We start from the raw sequence: 19378 nt of genomic DNA, 5'->3' as shown, positions 1-19378 counted from the left end.
GTATCACTTAACAACCTACTAGCAGAGCGGGGTTTTGAATTCTCTCTCTTTCTCTCTCCTTCTCTCTATTCCTCTCTCTCTCTCCCTCACACTCTCTATCTCTCTCTCTCTCTCTCTCTCTCTCCCTCTCTCTCTCTATTCCTCTCTCTCTCTCTCCCTCACACTCTCTATTCCTCTCTCTCTCTCCCTCCCTCTCTCTCTCTCCCTCTCTTTCTATTCCTCTCTCTCTCTCCCTCACACTCTCTATTTCTCTCTCTCTCTCTCTCTCCATACCAGTGTCAAGAAGAGAAATAATTGGACCACTATGTCCACGAATTAAATGGCAGCCAAATGCCAAGCTCAGAACGACAAACTCTGAGGACAAATTTCGTTTAAGAGGCTGGCGGATTCAAATACTTGAAGCCCACAAGCATTTTAAGAGCTGTTTTTTGGCACATGGTGAACAGACCTTTCATGAACCTTAGCTTGCTACTATCTCCCCACCCTCGACTTGATACATGACATCATAGACTATGAAAAGTTGCTAATTAGGCAGGTTACTGAAACAAGGACTCTGAAGAAACATTTTAACTATCAAAATATTAAGTACCATGTCCTTAACGCAGCCAAAGGAACAGAGGTTGACACCCATGGGGAGTTAGCTATGTTAGTTGTTTCTCTGAGTTAAGGGACTAGATTACTAGTACAGGGTATGTTCACGTGTGTGTAAGTGCACACGCCCTGAATGTACATGCTCAAAAAGATACATTTAAGAACTCTTTGAATTTCAATATCGGATCCCATAGTACACAATTTAAACCACCACAACCATCTAATAACGCAGGGCAGGTGGTACTGCGTTTTAGTCACTGAAAGAAACATGCTTCTCCTTCAAAGGCCCAGGCAAATTTAGAAACAATTCCCATAGGCAATCAAAATACCGAAAGTACCTAACGCCTAACCCATACAGTGCTCTGGGTTAGGAAGTTTACCCAGCATCAAGATTCAGGGCGGCGGGAGTAACAAAATCCAACAAATGTTTCAACATCCCATCTACATTCCTCCAAAGCAGCACAATGAAGATGAAATGGGGGAAACAATCACTGGTAATGAGGTTCATGTGCAATGCGGTTGGAAGCTCCCCTCTGGAAGAGACTAGCCTGATCCGAAGTTAATTCCTTGGCGTTTAAAATGAAGGCGTTTAAATAACCAGAGTTTTAGATAACTAAAGTTAGCTGCTGACAAGCATGAACCACGCTACCTACCTCAGACTGTCCTCCCACAGACAACAGAAACACAGAAATCACACACTCAGAGAAAGGGTGTCGCTGCTTGCTTAGGCGACAACTCGAAATCAAGGACCCTGTCATTTTCCACGCTTTTCGTTTTGAGAGCGAGCCCTGATTTTTGTGTTTCGCCTTAAACCAAAATGAAAAGGAACTTGCAAGGACTTTATTCAAGCTCTGTTTGCCTAGAGACCTACCCGACAGAAAGAGACATGAGTAGATTGGTTCTGGAGGAGTTATAACATGAAGGGGGTGGGGGGAGGAATCTGGCTCCCTTTTAAACTATAAAAATCCTGCAATTACAGCCACTGCTGTGCATGCTCACCACGCTGGCTGCAGCCAGACACTTTCCCCTCACAGCCCAGCCAGCCCAAGTCCATCTGGAGTTCATCAAGGAAGCCATGAGCCCAACAACTCACGTTGGCGGCCAAACAAAACCTGTGTGCCTTTAGCACCCCCAGACAGTCACAGACTGCCCACATGGTTTAAAACAGGACCAAGAAAAGAGTCTCCCACCTGGGACGTGAGCCTAGCTCCACAGACAGTCATTTGGACCTACTTAACTCAAGAATGCTGAGCCTGCCCCCACCCCACCATTGTTTCCTGTGTTTGAAGGCATGGGGGGGAGGGGGGCAATCTGGTATTTACATTTCAGACAGTTGGTTTTCTTTTCAATTAAAAGAAAAGAAAAGCTCATTGTAAGGATTATTTCACAGGGAATCCTGGGAGGAATGAGATTTGAGCGCTGAAGCTTTTCCTCCAGTAATAGGGTGAGGTCCCAGCCCCCAACAAAAGATCTTCAAACCGGGGAACCAGCCTGCAGCCCAGTGCACTTTCTGGGGACGCTGGCAGCAGGAGCTGGCAGTCATACGTTATTGCAAACGCTTCCATCCTGAGCTCTGCATACGATTAAAACTACATTAAATGTGGAAGAAGAAAAGAAATTCTTAAGTGACTTTTATTGCTAAATACTTAAAGCCATGGAACTTTTAACTTACCTAGATTTAGATTTTAAAGTAATATACATTTCAGAAGTAATTGTTCTCTCTTTCCTACATGCCATATTTCCTACATCTTCCCTATATTATTTTTATGGATGGAACACTGAGAGACTCCGGACATAAAATGTCAGTGTTTTCTTGAACCCAGGACAGAACCCATTCAATAGCAGGGCAGATTCATTGTTGTGTGAAGCTCCATGAAAGAACATTGTCCCTGGCGAACTTGACTTTTTACGAGATTTGCTGTGATGAGGCCAAGGTATGGGTGGTGAGGCATTAACTGTTTACCCAGAAAGCCACTGGGCAAAGCCTTGGGAAAGTCCAACCCTGTGTATGGCAGCCGCTCTTCGTCTCAGCAAGTGAGCAAGCATATGTGAAAATTATTAATTTTACGACATTCGGTTCCAGCTATCGTATTGCTTTTGGAAATCTGTCTTCCAACTCAAATTTGAAAATGCAAAGACAGAGGAGCTGGAGCTTCTTAACCCCACAGAGGCCTGCCCAAGCTGCTAACTCAGCAGAAACATGGAGAGCCGAAAAACCCAAAGGCAGGCTGTAGCTGTTTTAAAACACTGGTCCAAAGCGACTCATAAATCAGCCTGCTATGCTCGAGGTTTGGTCTGGAAAATATAGAAGAACAGCTGTGGGAACCTTAAGGACTAGGACTCCCTCCCCACCCCCAGCTGGAGTCAGTTCCAGAAGATTCGAAACAGGCCAACACCAAAGAAGTCAGGCCAGCACAAGCTACCTTTCGGACTTTCGCCTCAGCCCTGTTATGAGCTCAAACATTTCCACGTGATAAGACACATCATCTGAAATTCCAGCTAGAATCTAATAACACTTGAGGTTCCAGTTGGCAATCAAACAATTTTCCCCCTTTGGCTAACTAATGCGTTTTAACAAGCCCTCCTCTTTGGGTTCAGAGCTCTGGAAGCTCAAAGATTTTTGAGCGAGGCTCCAAGCAGTTACGTTTTTTAAGAGCCACTTTGATTAAAGAACTGCAGGTTTGTTCTAAAAGCTGGAGTGAGTACAGTGTTATTATTGTTTAGCTCGAACTCTTCAGCCCTTCCACACACACAAGGCTCTCCTGTGTCAATAAATGACAACTGAATAAAGTGAGAAACACATGCGCACACGCACACACACACACACACACACACACACACAGCACAGATGTTCATAAGCTGCAAACTCAACAAAGGAAACAAAGAGCAGGCAGCATACTTTCCTGAACTTTCTCATAAACTATCCCAAAGACAAACTTCTGCTCTTTGAATTTCCCGAGGAAAAAGGAGAGCTGTGCTAACAATACACATTCTCTCCTCGCGCCCTGGTCTTGGAAGCCTTCTCCTCAAGAGCTTTTGTAATTAAGTACGGTTTAACTAGCAGCAGCTTCCACCGCCTATTGCAATACACCAAATAACAGGGGGGTAGAACTCAATTGCATGTTGCTTTCTGAGCTTCTTTGAGGCGAAGAACAGACCTCTAGGGCTGTGAACACAAACAAAAGAAACACTGGCAATAAAGAACTTAAGACCACATGGTTTGGTGACACCTACAAAGATGGTCAGAAGTCACCCAAGTACAAGAACGGGAAGGCCGGTAGATGAGCGATCACAGCAGGGCCCCCGACAAGAAACTAAGTGCTTATTTATACAAGTGGAATGTATTTTCACGGACATTTAAGGAATGTGGACTTGTATTGAGACAATTTACTACTGGCGGAAATGTAAATGTAATTAAAGACTGTGCTAACCAAATAAACTGTAATTTGTTTTTAGTGTGCCACCAAATCATCTGCAAAACAAAATCCTAATTAGGTCAGCTCCCTTTAAGAACGTTTATATAGGTATTGAATCCCCCTTTGCGATTCAACTCAACTTCCAATCCAGGTCCGCACGGTTTTCTGAAACGCATCTAAGTTGTAAAGCACAATACCGTGTACTGGCAGCATTGAATGGGCCACCTGTCATTGAGAAACTACCGGATAAAGTGAGACTTAGTAAGCGTGTCGATAGGCAGTCCAGGGGAGCCCCGTTGTAGCTTTCTCTCTTATTCCTCTGCTATCCATAGGTGTTTACCCGCAGGCACTCATGTGTTCAATTCCATATGTCGTCAATGGGGCCTTTCTGCTCGCAGGAACGCAGCAGCGCGACCTCCCCCCACCCCACCCCCAAGAGGCAATTGAATGGAATTAGCCACAACTAATTGAAAGTCTTCCTGCTTTAGGCTCAAGCCTTTATCTCCCCTTTCACGAGTAATAAAAGCTGCTACATCAGACATTCCATAATCAGCCATTAAATATCAATCCAATTCTCGTTAATTCTATTTCCTTATTAAACTGCTTTTTAAACCAGGCATTTTGTTTGATGGTCAACAGTTTATAACCGATGAAAGGATTTAGGCTGGCATGCTGCTTCAAAAACACGATTTCTTAAGCTGCCAGACCAAAGCTGCTGCCACTATTGTCAAGACCTACTACGATTGTTAAAGTGCTGAGAATTTCCACCAGGCCTACATTTAAGAATCTTAAGAATGAAGTGCAATTTGATTTTTTTTTAAAGCAGGTCAACTATTTTAACTATTTTTTAATATAACATACAACTTATTTATTTATTTATTTTGCTTATGGCTTACACACCCCCCTCCAATTTAAGAAAATTAGAGGTTAAGAGAGAAAAAAGAGTTGACATTTGTTAAGAACTCGCATTTTCAAGTAAATAATATTTTCTTCCGTGTTCTTCCAAACAGTTGGCAGTGCCCTCTCAGAGCTTAAAATTCGCCAAACAGCACTCAGAGCCGGCCCTCAACCTTCCTAGATCTGCTGCAGAAGGTGTCGGTTCTGAAAACCTACTTCCCTTTGGTCATCGACAGGTCAGAATTCGCACCCAACTTCTCACCGGAACCAACACACTTCACAAAGTGGCCCGGGAGGAAGGCCGATGGTCTGCCAGTGTGAAATTACACACAGGAGAGGGAAGAAAGAGGGAAGAGAGTGCACCAAGGAGAGCTTGAGGCGCGGAGTTCTACGAGAAAGGCGCATACGTATGGAGCAACTGGGGACAGGCAGGGACTCTAAACCACTGAGAAGCTAAGGTTGGGCCGGTTTCCCACATAATCAACTCAGAAGAAAACATGTAAAATCCGGGGGTCTCGCAGACTGGCTCCTGCGGTCGCGGGCGTTCGGTACACTCGCCCTGGAGTGGCAAGCCAAGCACCCACCTGCGCGGACGCAAAGGGAGACTTAAGTTCCCCACAGGGTTCCACTTGCGGCCTGGGCGCACACAGTGCACACTGCACCCTGATATCCAGGCCTTGATAGACTCCACTCGCCCCGCACCCTTCGGCCGGACCGTCCCCTCCAACCCCCGGTTAAGATACTGATACTCACAGCCGTACGACCCAGGCAGGGAGAGGATCAGGAAGGCGAACCAGCCGGCGGCGACTGCAGTCTAGCAGGTCCCCGAGGCAGTGGCAGACGGCTGGGCACGGACGCCCAGCAGCATCTTCCGAGGGCCGCCCCGGCTCTCCTTGGCCTCCGCTCCCCGCAGGGCCCGCGCGTCCCAGCCCGGCGCAAAGCAGCAGTCCCAGCGCCGCCGCGGCCGCTCGGAGCCTGGGAGCACCCATCGCCGCGCACCCCGCCGCCTCCGGTCGGCCAGGAGCCCCGTAGCCTCGTGCCAACTCCTACCCCCACTCTCCGACGAACACCGACTCCCTGACCGGGCTGGACACCCCGATCGCCGCCTCGTGCTCCTCGCAGCTCAGGGTCGGCACCCAAGGCCTCGCATGCCCGCGCGCAGCGGGAGAGCCAGCAGCGAAGGACGGCCAGTCGCGGTGCGAACAGCCCGAGCGGCGACCAAGAGCTCAACCGTCTGCAGAGAAACTTTTCCGCCTGCGGCGGGCGGCGGGGCGCGAAGTCCCGGCGCTGCTGAGCAGGGAGGCGGGCCGCGGAGGCGGGCGGGCGCTCGCCCATTGGCCCGCCTGGAGCCCGCGGCCACGTGACAATAACAAGGCTCCAACCCCCGGGGCCTGCGTCCAGGAGAAAGTAGAGCTGAGATTGTAGGAAATTCCGAGTTACATTTTCCAGCGTCTGCAGCCAGAAGTCTCCGCTATGTCCTGGGAACCATAGATCAGATGGAATGGAAGGGCAAAAACGAGCCAGCGGAGGACTGAGCCCGCTGCTGCTCAGAGGTGGAGTTAACTTGAAGAAACTTTAGGGAGTACAGTCAAAGTAGTTTTGGTGTGAGGGAGCTTTTTAGTTCCAAGCGGATCAAACAGAGGCTTTGATGAAAAAACAGTTTTAGTATTGATGTCAGTGGAATCTTTTTATGCCCCCAAATCGGATACATACATACATACATACATACACACACACACACACACACACACACACACACCCGGCAGCCCAGTCCTGGAAGACAGAGGCAGAAGGATTTGTGAGTTCCAGGCCAGCCAGGACAACATAGTGAGACCCCATTTCAAATATATATATGTATGTGTGTGTGTGTGTGTGTGTGTGTGTGTATGTATGCATGTATACACAGACAGACAAGACACAATATGATTTTGAACCTGGTAGTTTGGTTAACAGTGGATGGGACTGGGTGGAAATGACCCTTTAATAATCTCGAGTTGGCAATCAGGTTTCCACCAATAGCTAAGAGCAGTAATCTACACTAAGACCTTGAAAGAAAAAAAAATACTCATACCTTGGTCAACCTGGCTTTTGGGTGATGACATATCTTGACTGAAAAGGCTATCAGAATTAAACATACTTGCCATCTGTGGAGTATATTGAGGGAGGAGATAGGATCAAACTACAAGACTTCTTAGTGAAGTTTGTCTAGGCACTCCTACAGGGAACCTGGGCAGCAAGGTGTTGAAGTGATGGAGACCACAGAGATGCTCTGCTATCCCCTCGTTGGGGACAGTGGCAGGTCCTAAAGAGATACCTCATAGGTTGTGGGGTGACTGAAACTAATTTTAAGGCTCAGTTTCTGTAAGCTGAGTGTTGCATGGTCTCTGCCCACGCATGTCTGTGGCTGACACTGCTTCACATGCTAGTTGATGTGGAAAGGAATCGCTGGTGGGATTGAGACTTTAACCCCATGCCCATTGACGTTCACTGTAGCCGATCACCTCTGTGAGCATTGCCATACTTGGGGACATGGAAGACTGGAGTTGGCACACTCTATTTTAAGTAAATGTCCCCTCCCCTTCTTTCTACCTGCCTGTAACTGTGTCACATCTTAGAATGATGGACAAGCAATAGTTAAAATTATAGGGTCTCTGCTTAGAATTGTGTTCACTGCAGTTGGGCTATGGATTTTTCCTGGCTAGTGTTGCTTGAGTAACTTACATAAGAAAAACCAGGTTTGCTACACCGAAATTTCTCAAACCAAGTGAGATCCCAGTACACACATGCCCGTTATGTGATGGGAGTGCCTTGGCTTGCTCCTGCGATATCAGGGACAATCAGAAGTCGGTCACCATTTTGGCAATGGGGCTCGCTTTTCCTGTGTACCCTCAATTTCACTTTCTTCATGAATTAAACTTGCACTTCTGTGCTTTTATTGATATCTCACCCTGGTTGCCGGTCCAGAACTTCCTCCTAAATAACACACACACACACACACACACACACACACACACACGCACGCACGCTCGCGCACGCGCACACTTTTACCAGCCACCTACGGGTCACCTCACATTGGGTATTCAGATGTGACATGTCTAGAGTCACGTTTCAGCATCTCTGAATGTCACTCATTTTCTCCCTGGGTCCACTGTCTCCAACAAAGGTGCTTCCCTCCATCCGGGTCCTAAATAGCCACCCTTCATCCTCAGCACCACCTCCATAGCCAAGCAGCACGTTCTGAAGCCAACCAGGAAATACCTTGTCTCCATCACGCAAACTCTGGCCCCACGGGCTCTGGCTTAGATCAGGAACCACACCTCCTTCCTATCTGGCACTCCCATTCTTTCCTCACAATGCAAAGACATCTCAAATCAGGGCCTACGCCTACGATTCCATGGCCCGATTGCTTTCTTGGGTTCCAATGTCTTCAAAGTAAAGTTTGAAATTCTTCGAGTGACCTATACAGTTTCTCTTTGTGTTTGGTCTCTGATGGCCTCTTTAGCTGACTATCATCCTCCGACCCACCAACTCTCCCCGTTCACTGCAAAGCTCTTTCGACCTGACACTTCATCATTGTCCAGATCACTCAGTTCCTCCTCAGCCTGTCCTTTTGCACATCTACTTGGGCGTCTGTCCTAAACAGGCTTCCATTAGCTCTGCTGGACTCCCCCACCCCCACCATGTTCTCACTGCATTTACTGGGTTTCTCTTAATCAGCTACCTAGGAATACAATCAAAGCCTTTTTTTCTTTTCTTTTTTTTTTAAATCAGGCTTCTCTCTATCAGCTCCTTGGATTAGTCCCTATCGCCCTCTGTCCTCTCCATAGTACCTACTGGCTGTGGCCTAGGCCTCTGCTGAAGGCCACCAGCTCCTCTCTATTACACTCTTTTGCCTGTGTGCTCCTGACAGTTAGTGGCTAGCTGATCCTCCGTAGGGTCCAGACTGGTTTGAATTTATGATTACACAATTAAATTAAGCTATGAGTTACCCAAATAAATACGAGCAGAACCAGAAGAAACACACTCATGTTTGTGATAATGAATTGGGAGGGTGGGAAATATACTTGAAGGATAACCACTAAAGTAATGTTGTCAAATTAGATTAGAAAAAAAATAAACAATTGTCAAAATGCAAAGGAGGTTCTTAGTTTGTTTTATGCTCCTGTAACAGAACACCTAACACTGGGAAACGTTTAACAAGTCCAAGACTCGGGGTCCTCATCTAGGGAGGGCCTCCCTGTTGTACCATCCCATGGCAGAAGACATGCAGGAGAGGAAGACAGGGAGGGAGAAAGGAAGAGAGGATGATGGAAAGACAGTGTTTATCTTTTTATTGGAAACCTGCTGCGGCCAGAATGGCATTCATCCAGTCATGAAGCCAGAGCCCTCAAAATACCCTCTAAGTCAACAACATTGCATTGGGGTCACATCTGCAGGATGCAAAAGGGACGGACACAGCGGGGCGATGGTGGCACACGCCTTTAATCCCAGCACTCGGGAGGCAGAGGCAGGCGGATCTCTGTGAGTTCAAGACCAGCCTGGTCTACAGAGCTAGTTCCAGGACAGGCTCCAAAGCCACAGAGAAACCCTGTCTTGAAAAACACCAGAAAAAAAAGTGTGTGTGTGGGGGACGGACACGTTCTCCCAATGGGAAAGGAGATTCTGAATCTCTAGGGAAAGTCATCACACAGATTGCTTCACAGGCCTATGTAGGATCTGGCTGTGGTTTAGCGTGGTCGCTGGGACCCAGAAGCAGCAGCAACAGCAGCAGCAGCAGAGAAGAACGCTTTATGGGTATGCACTGAAGGTCACATGACAACTAGGGTGGAAGACACGGCCTGGAAAGGATCTGGGGCGTTGCCTATCTCAGTTCATCCCTTGATCATGCAGTCAGTAGAAAGGGCGGCTCTCCTATCTAGACAGGTAAAGCAAGGCATCTCTTTTTACCGACTCCCCAAGGCCTTCATCAAGTAAAGGCCAGAGAGAAGTTTTTTAAGTGGGTAAATATCTATCTAGGGTGACAGGGGAGCCAAAAAAAATGATTTGAGTGTCCCCACAGCTCTCTATGGATCCCTTTGTATTCCGCAGGAAATAAAACTGAAAGTGAAGTCCCTGGGGATAGATGAAGAAAAGCACCGTGCATGTTTGCTGATGTCAATGCTGAGAACGTTTATCCCTAACGTGACACGATTGGGAGGGAACCCTCAAGAACAACTATGTCACAGAAGCTTGGCTCTGCTTTTCTGGGGGTGGTGGTGGTTTGTGCTGCCATGCCAGTGGGAGCGAGTCTGTTACTCTGACAGTCGACTGTGGTGAAGTTGAGTTTGGCCTCCTCTCCCATGCCTTTGCTCTTCCCACTCTGCCTGTACTAGGGGGTGCTACAACAGGAAGTCCCTCCCCAGGTGTGGGTACCTTGAGCTTGGACTTTGCTCCCTCAACAACTGTAAGAAATACATCCTTGTTCTTTATAAGTTATGAAGTCTTGGGGATTCTGTTACAGTGGCGCAAAAGTGAACTAAGAATTCTGGTAATTTCCCCAAATTAAAAACTGAAACTCCTGAGAGAGGCTCAGTGGATTGCCGGTCCGCCCTGGTTAATGTTCCCTCAGGTACACACCAGTTTCTCATTTATAATTTCCTCCTCCCCACCCCCAGAAACCAAAAGTCCTATTTCCCAAAGTGCCTACTACTGCCTATTTTGTGGTCAGTATGTCCCAGACCCAATGGGTTGGGATTTTTGTTGATTTGATTGTTTTTTCTTTTGCCTCTGAGAAGCATGTGACTTGGTTACACACTAAGGCAGGCGCTCTTTCTCTCTCCCTCTCTCTCCCGCAGAACAAGTGAGAGACTTTCTTATCTTGAGTGCTGGCAAGGCCAATGACTCAGAGATAAGAAGTAATCGAGGTGCTAGATTGTCAGTTTTAGCATCCAAGGACAGGCATGGAGCTGGGCTACACAGCCTTCATCTTATCGGCACAATGAATGACACGGTTTGTGGACCTGTTAACTGTGAAAAGGGGGAAAGATAAAAGTAAAAGTCCCCACTAGTGTCGCCAGGAGGAAGGGCCCCTGTGCTCAGTAACCCCACCAGGCTCCCCTCACGCCTGCACTCAGGCACACACAAAATGCAGTTTCAAATACAAAGTACCCTCTTCCTCTCCAAAGATCAGCGGTTAGAAAGGGGGAGCTGGCTACCCACCTGTTTCTCTCAAGTCGGCAGACTGTGTGGTGTTTGAATTAAAAGTAAATGTTGTTATCTGAACATGGACTTAGCTATAAATTAAATATAGTTTGCTTTACATTTCGTTTAGTTATCAAATCACCCTCTAGGAAGAATGGTGTGCTTGGAAACTCAGACTGTGGGTAAAAGTGGATACCCAGGAAATCAACTGGGCACCGCCATCCCTGGGATCTTGGTTGTAAGAAGAGAGAACTGGAGAACTGGGCCAAGGCAGAGGGCCCATCGTACTCACCAGACTCCCTCGGTGCAACCTCTTTCCCAGCAAGGGCCCCTTAGGGTGTTTTTGGTCCCCCCATCCCTCCACTTCACTCCCAAACCCCAGAAAGCATCAGTCCTCAAAATCTATGGAATATACCAAACACTAAAGACCTCCCTGGATCAGCCCTTCTCTCTGGAGTGCAGAAGACAGATGCAGGACAAGTCTCTGCAATGGAGGGGGAGCCATCAGAGGTGAAGCGGCATCGCTCTCCATACCCTGATGATTCCTTACTCCCCTTTTCTCTTCTCAAAAAGGGCTCAAAAACAATACTGTGCTGCATAGCAGAACTGCGGAACTTCGAAGTTCCACATAAAGTTATATCCTTAATATTAATATATAATGTGTTTTATAGTATATACAATAATAGTATATATGATTATTATAATATAATGTAATATAATACCATGTAATAAAAATATAATACAGTATATAATATACATAATTACACACACACACACACACACACACACACATATATATATATAGAGAGAGAGAGAAGGAGAGAGAGCTTCCTTTGTGTGTGCATGCACCATGAGTATGTAATGCCTACAGAAGTCAAAAGAGGCATCAGATTCTCTGAGGCTGGAGTTGCAGACAATTGTGAGCCACCATGGGGGTCCTGGGAACCTGGGTCCTCGGCAAGAGCAGTAAGTGCTCCTAACCACTAAGCCATCTCCCCAACCTGGACAACTTTATTCAAGTTGTCAATCTCTTTTCATTGTTCGGAGAGGTCAAATGGATGAACCACAAAAACCATTCGCTGCTGGAATTATTTAGTAACGATGGTGCTAGAATTCATTGATGCTCAAGTTGTTAAATGATAATGAAACTGAGAATAGAAAAAAAGGTATTTTGTGACCTCACATAAGGTCCTAAATCTATGTGTTATGGTAGCATATTGTATGAATTTTATTAGGAATTGTATTATGCCATCTCAAGAAGTTATGAATGAACTCAGTTTGCTATGATATATGCCACGAGGTCAAAATGAATCATTAAACATATTTACTAAAAAGGTCACCTGTGGAATGTTTTTCTTCCACTTTTTGGATTAATGGTTAGTCTACTACACTATTCTAAGAATTAATGAGCATTCCCAAATCATGAGCATGTTCATAAATGATTTGTTTATGGCCTTTATTTACATCTTCGTCTCCTTTGACAGTTTATATTTACACAGGCCTGCCTAGCTATTAAGGTGCGGTTTTGTTGCACATCCTCAGGATCCAGTGCCCTGCATTACATTCAGCTTCTGCTCCTACACACGAGGACACGTGTTGCCACACTGTCACTGTGAGCGTTCAGTCCCCAGGATCCTTAGAGTAGAAGGAGCAAGCCTACTCCCACAAGTTGTCCTCTGACCTCCATCCTGGTGTCAGAGGACACACACACACATACGATGTGGAATTCCCCTCTATATGCTATAAATATCCTTTATTACCATTGGTTAATGAATAAGCTTGTTTAGGGCAAAGGCTTAGCAGAACAAAGCCAGGTGGGAAATCCGACAAGAGAGAAAGTAGGCGGAGTCAAAGAGACACCATGCAATTGCTGAAGGAGAAAGACACTCAGAATCTTTACCAGTCAGCCTTGTGGCAATACACAGATTAATATAAATGGGTTAATTCACGATGTAAGTAAGAGCTAGCTAAAAATATGCCTGAGTCATTGGCCAAACAGTGTAGTAATTGATATAGTTTCTGCGTGATTATTTGGGTCTGAGTAATTGGGAAATGGTCAAGCAGTCTCGGTTTACACACACAAAATAAACAAATGTAATAAAATCATAAACATTTTTTAGTGAAAGGTCTTACATATTCCCGTGGTGCTCACATATAAATACAAAAGATTCCCTTTGAAATATTGACAAAGAGCATGAAGATGCAGGGGGTTTGCTGTCCTGCCGCCTTATCCAGGCACAGCTGTCTGCTGCAGGCAAGGTCCTCCATTCCAGGACAGTTCACTCAGACGTGAGTGACTTTGGGGGTGGGGGTGGGGGAGCATTCATCCTTTTAGTTCCTGGAAATGAATCCCACCTGCTGTTTGCTGTCATTTGAGCTTCTCTGTACCCACCTATCCCCAACTCCCAGAGGAAAACTGAAGTGTATAGCCAGCAAGATTCTTGAATCTTTTCAATGCAATTTAAAGAATTGCAGTTATTTTAATAGGGTTTCTCACATCTCTCATCTGGTGTGCTCATCAGAGATGGAACGTTTATTTTCAGCTCACGTGTTTTACCGAGATAAGCGTGCAAATGTGGAGGTGAGAATCCCTTGCAACTCCTCACGCTAGCAGTTGGTGTTTGTGGGCACCTACAATCTCGTTATTACCATCACCATTAATATTTCTGCAGTGCTGGGGATTGGATCTAGGGTCCAGCACATGCTAAATAGGTGTTCTGCCAGTGAGCTACCTTTCTAGATGCTCTATTGACTTTTGGGTCAGAGTCTTACTATGTTTCCCAGGCAAGCCTAGAAGTTTTGATCCTCCTGCCTCAGCCCTCCACTCCTGGAAATACAGATACTTAGCAGCATACCTGGCTTTTTAACATTCTCAAGTGTCTGATGTGCCTCCCCAAATCCACGTATTTGTTGGGTAAAGAAACCATGGTATGAGATGCTAACATTTACCTGTGTTGGAGCTGGAATTCCAACCTATTCCATCTGACTCCATGAGTTGCCCCCTACCTACTGCACCACACCCCTTCACTGTAGCACTGGAAGCGGTGGGTTTCCAAAGTTGCCCTTCGTGCTCCAAAGACGAGCTTTCAAGTCAGCAGCTTGGGAGCAACAGGTGAAGCATGGCATTGCATGTCCCTCGGCCCCTCCTTTTACACTGGTGAAGGTTTGGGAAGACAGCATGTGTGGCTGCGTGGCTCAGGTGCTTTACAGTCTGGTCTGGAAAGGTTGAAGGTTGATGCCCTGACCCTGGCATCAGAATGAGGTTTGAGCTCTTCTCGAGGACAGCAGAGTCTTCCGAAAGGTTTCTTCTAAGTATAAGGCCACCCAACTCTTGAAGTGCCGCTAACAAGTCAGGAGTATTGGAACCATCTCTGCTCCCTAAATGAAGCCTGGCTAGCAACCTAGGCAGTTGGCTACTAGAGTTAGGGGAAAATGCTAAAAAGAGAAGGATGCTTCCCTTTCTTCACAAGTTTGTCTTGGGCTATATTTAGTTTAAGAAGCTGTGAATGTTGCCCGTGTGCTCCAAGCAGCCCAGAGAGAAGATATGTCAGTGCTATGGTTATCTTCCAACTGTTGACAGCCTTTACAAGTGGTGACAACATTTCTTTTCCTTTGGTGTAGGGACTAATGATAATCTTTGGACTTTTCTGACTCCTGTATGGTATAAAGGGTGCTTTTAAAACAAACAAGAGTCTCAAGTGGTTCCGTTTTCCAATCAGCTTTTGTTTGAGATTGTCATTCAAGCTATTGCCCCAGAAACATGGGTGAGATGAGGCGTCCCTTAATTAGGAGACTCTCCCTAAGTTGCTCAATGATATTATGAGTTAATCATTGCTCAAACTCAAAGACCAGGGCTGGGAGTACAGCTCAGCAGTACGGAGCTTGTTTAGCCTGCATCAGACCCTAGGTTTGAACCTAGAACTGTAAAACATCCTACCCTGGGATCCAGTAACCAGCACCATTAAATTGGTGACCTGATTTAAAATTTAAGGTTATCTCTTTTTTTTGTTTGCTTGTTTTTACTCTATACTTGAGTTTTCAGCCCCATGATAATGATTTCTACAACAAATAATATAGTCACATGAAAATTGAACCTGCTAAAATTCTAAAACAAATAGATATGCCTGTCTTACTATTATTAAGAGAAGATGCTAGTTATGTAAATGGAGACTGTGCTTTCATTTTCCGGATTCCTAGACCTGAATTATCATATAGAAACTATGTTAATTACAACACTGTTTGGCCAATGGCTTAGGTATATTTCTGTCTAGTTCTTACATTTTAAACTAACCCATTTCTATTAATCTGTGTCCCCATGAGGCTGTGGCTTACCTGTATTATTCTGGTGTCTTTCTCCTTTGGCAGTCACATGACATCTCTACCCTACTTACTCTCTCTCTATATATATCTTTGGACTTCCCACCTAGCTTTACTCTGCTAATCCATTGACCAAAACAGCTTTATTCATCAACCAATAAAAGTAACACATATGCAGGACATCCCACATCAGCTAGAGACACACCCACCCTGGGTTAAAAGTTGTAAATTCCTTTTTTATCATTTATTAATGTGCATCATCATTCATAACTTGAACCTGTTTATCAATGGACTTCATATGAAAGATTTTCCAGATATTAAAAATGCATTATTAAAAGTGAAGTTTATTTGAGCATTTGGTCTTGGTGTATTAAACTATGTAATATAGTAGTACCTTGTTTGGTTTGTTTTGGGTGTAGGATTAAATCCAGGACTTCATGCTGCTGGAAATGTATTCTACCATGGTGCCACTCCTTAAGCCTTAGTGGCCATACTTTTATGGCCTTCAAAGCCTGAATTTGAAAGAGATATTTATTTGTAGTGATGAAAATATATCATGGGAAATTAGAGGAGACAAGAATTATTAAGTACATCAAATGCCCAGGGACCTCTCCCCAAAGAATTCAAGACCATTGGCAGCAGTGGAGTGTTTCCCTGAAGTCTGCGGTTAGTCATTGAGACTGCAGCTTAGGAAGGAAGCCCTGAAGACTCCTGGGTCTCCCTACATTGGGTCATTTCCTATAATGCCAGTGAGAGCATCTGAGAGCTGTCTCAAGGTGAGCGAAGGGTTTTCCATCTTGTTAGCAATTACACTTGGCTCCCTCTGATCCAAGACAAGAACGGTGACGACCAAATAATGCATAAATTGAACACCCCGACTGTGGCTACAAAGGCATTTTTAAAAGTCTTTTTCCAGAGGCATTTAGAAAAATAGCTTTTTAATAAAACCATTCAAATATAGCTTGTTTGCTTAAAAATAGCTTAAATATCCAAAAACAGTCCATATTTGGCAACTATGACTGTGTCTGTAAGACACATTCTGGATGTCTAAATCTGAGAATAAGAGCCATCAGCTCCTGGAAATGCTAATATTTAAGAGAATAAATGGTTTAGGATAGTGACTCTTTGAAATGCCTTTCATCTTTCATCATAGCTTGTTACACAGCTTGCACCAAATAGCTTTCCAACATCTACAGTTCACAGGGCACAGAGAACATGGGATAAAACCAAAGGACTTTGTTGATGATAGTCTTTCCACTGGGTTTCAGGGTACTTCTAGCATCAGACAGAGGAGGCGTCTCAAACCCAAACACCATTTGACCCTTCCCATCTGCTGTGAGAAATTCTACATGTAGAGTTCAGGGACTTGGGGACATAGAGGTATGGTGTCTCCTTTTATGTAGTCCTAGGGTTTCTTTCTACGGTGATGACACTCATTAGCCGAGCTCATGAAATGCCCCTTTCTTCCCACCCAGCTCCATCAAAGGTTGTAGACAGAGGCTAAGGAGTAAAGAAAAAACCAGACAGCAGTTCTATCTCAACTGTGGTAGCCTTGGACCAGTGTGAGACTTTGGAGTGGGAAGCACACAGAGGGTTCCTTTCCAATCTAGCTACATAATGAGAAGAATCTTTGCTCCCGTGTACTCACCTGCTAAATAGCTATAAGGAAATCGCTACGGTACAAACTATGTTGTACAATCAACCAGCACCAAAGAACTAGGTATCCCAATAGTCCACTCCATCCAACTGTCTATTATGTGAACGGTAAAGAGGAATACTTTTTTTTTAAGTGTGGCAAATACATAGGTCAGGAAATCACCTTATATGTTTCTATGACAACACTTCTAGGGTGTTTGTGTGTGTGTGTGTGTGTGTGTGTGTGTGTGTGTATGAACTTCTGTTTTGTGAGGCTCTTGCTCTACTTGTTTATTTATAAATTTTTAGTCATAGTTTCCTACTTCTATATACTGAATTTTAGTCATTTTTTCCTACATCTCACTATCCTTTTTCATCCCCTTCTCTGTTTTACTGAAATCCCTTTTTCTAATGGGCTTACCTCCTACTCCCAGATCTTTTTATTTGTATGTAGTGGGGGGAAAAAGGAGAAGGACTGAGTTTAAATAGAATTGCTCCCATGAGCATTGTGGGAGGCTATTTCATGGAGTATGGACAACTTGTCAGTGGCTACACTAGTGAAGAAATCACAGCTTCCCCCTAACACAGCCACCATTAACAGCCAGGAGTCACCAGAAAAGAGGTGGGGTCCTCATGAGCCTTTCCCCTCTCCATGATGAAAGGTTGACTTGTCCAATCGTGTTCAGGTTTTGTATGGGTAACCACAGCTGTTGGGACCCATGTTCTGAATACAGTACACTTCCCCATCCTCTGACACTTACATTTTTTCTGCCCCCCTAAACCTTTGAAGGAGTGGTGTCTTAGGATTTCTACTGCTGTGAAGAGACACCATGACCGTGGCAATTCTGACAAAGAAGACATTTAATGTGGTGGCTTCCAAGGTTCGTGCCATTATTATGACTGGGTGCATGGCAGAATGCAGGCAGACATATTACTGGCTACATCTTCATCTGAAGGCAACAGGAAGTGGACTGAGACACTAGATAGTATCTTGAGCATATGAGACCTCAAGTGTACCTCCACAGGGACATACTTCCTCGAACAAGACCACACCTACTTCAACAAGGCCACACTTCCTAATAGTGCCACTCCCTAGGAGGTTATGGGGGCCAATTACACTTAACCTACCACAGGTGGTATAGATGACATACTACTTACTAGAGAGGTGATGTGTGTTTTACCTGTGCCCTGGAAGTCAGGCCCTGTCAATATCTGAATATTCGGGCTTAAGAGTTTGTAGAACCTCTCATTCTTCTTTACTATAACTCTTAGCTACGCACCTCTAATTCCATCACAGTTTTCCACTCACCTCTCACAGGGGTACATCCTGTTAGCTATGCTTTCGATACACATGCTTATCCTAACCAGCTTCAACTGCTCTGCTCTCGCCTTCCATTTCCAACCGCAATCTTTTCACCTGAGCCTCTTCGCCCACTGCTGGTCCTGCTGTGAGATCCCTGTAACTCTCCACAGAGCAGCCTGAATCCTCTTCCCAACATCCATCCTCCACACCCCTGCTCAAAAGCCTCCCATGGTGCTCTCCATAGGTTTCGCGGTGATCTATCTGGTCCAGCCTTTCTGTGGTGGAAACCTTCCTTGATTTTCTTTCTTTCCATTTCTAGAACATTTTTACTCAAGAAAAGTTTCTATTGCTATTAATTCTGCACTGTTTCCTGCTTTATTTTTGTTCCTGGTTAGAGTCCACGATCAAATTCATGTCCCAGAAACTCTCACCTCTACTCCCTCCACTCCTTCCAAGGCACCCCCTCACTCTTACCCTACTTAATTTTCCTTCCTCTCATATAATTAGCTGTAACCATGACACACGTATGCATGTATAAATGTACTTTTTTTATTTCCTATGTCCTTTATTGGAATGTAATAAATGGAGTAGGCATTTGATCCTGTTTTCTACTGAAGCTTCATATCCAGAATGAAGCCTGTTCCTCCAGTCTGCGGAACTTTACACAACACCTGCATCCCTACACCTGACACACAGAGTTCTGCACATCTATTGTGAATGTCTGGCTGTGTAATTGTAGGGTTTTTGTCCCACCCAGCCCTGCAGCCATTTCTAAATAATCACGCAGAGACTTAATATTAATTATAAATGTTTGGCTGATGGTTCGGGCTTATTATTAGCTATCTCTTAAATTTAAATGAACTCATTTCTATTAATCTGTGTATTGCCATGTGGCGCGTGTGATGCTAGTGATGCTCTGGCATGTTGCTCCTTGGGTGGCTGCTGGTGTCTCTGACTCCGTCCTTCTTCTCCTGTATCTCTGCTTGGGTTTCTGTCTGGCTCTATCCTACCTTGCCATAGACCAAAGCAGCTTTATTTA

The 19378-nt window shown here is 45.1% G+C and overlaps 1 protein-coding gene across 1 annotated transcript in view; it reads right to left on the bottom strand.

Moving 5' to 3' along the window:
* Positions 1-6167, bottom strand: part of Lrig3 (leucine rich repeats and immunoglobulin like domains 3) — a 49128-nt gene extending 42961 nt beyond the window's left edge. Inside the window, exon 1 of the mRNA XM_041674320.1 lies at positions 5658-6167. Coding sequence (XP_041530254.1) covers positions 5658-5893 — 236 coding nt within the window. The 5' untranslated portion in view covers positions 5894-6167. The remainder of the gene's footprint in view (positions 1-5657) is intronic.
* Positions 6168-19378: the final 13211 nt, after the last annotated feature.

The sequence above is a fragment of the Microtus oregoni genome, unplaced genomic scaffold (genome assembly GCF_018167655.1).
Source record: "Microtus oregoni isolate MIOR12 unplaced genomic scaffold, Mior012 000001F_ref0000356, whole genome shotgun sequence".
NCBI classification, from domain to species: domain Eukaryota; kingdom Metazoa; phylum Chordata; class Mammalia; order Rodentia; family Cricetidae; genus Microtus; species Microtus oregoni.
This window is presented reverse-complemented; position numbering and strand designations above follow the sequence as displayed.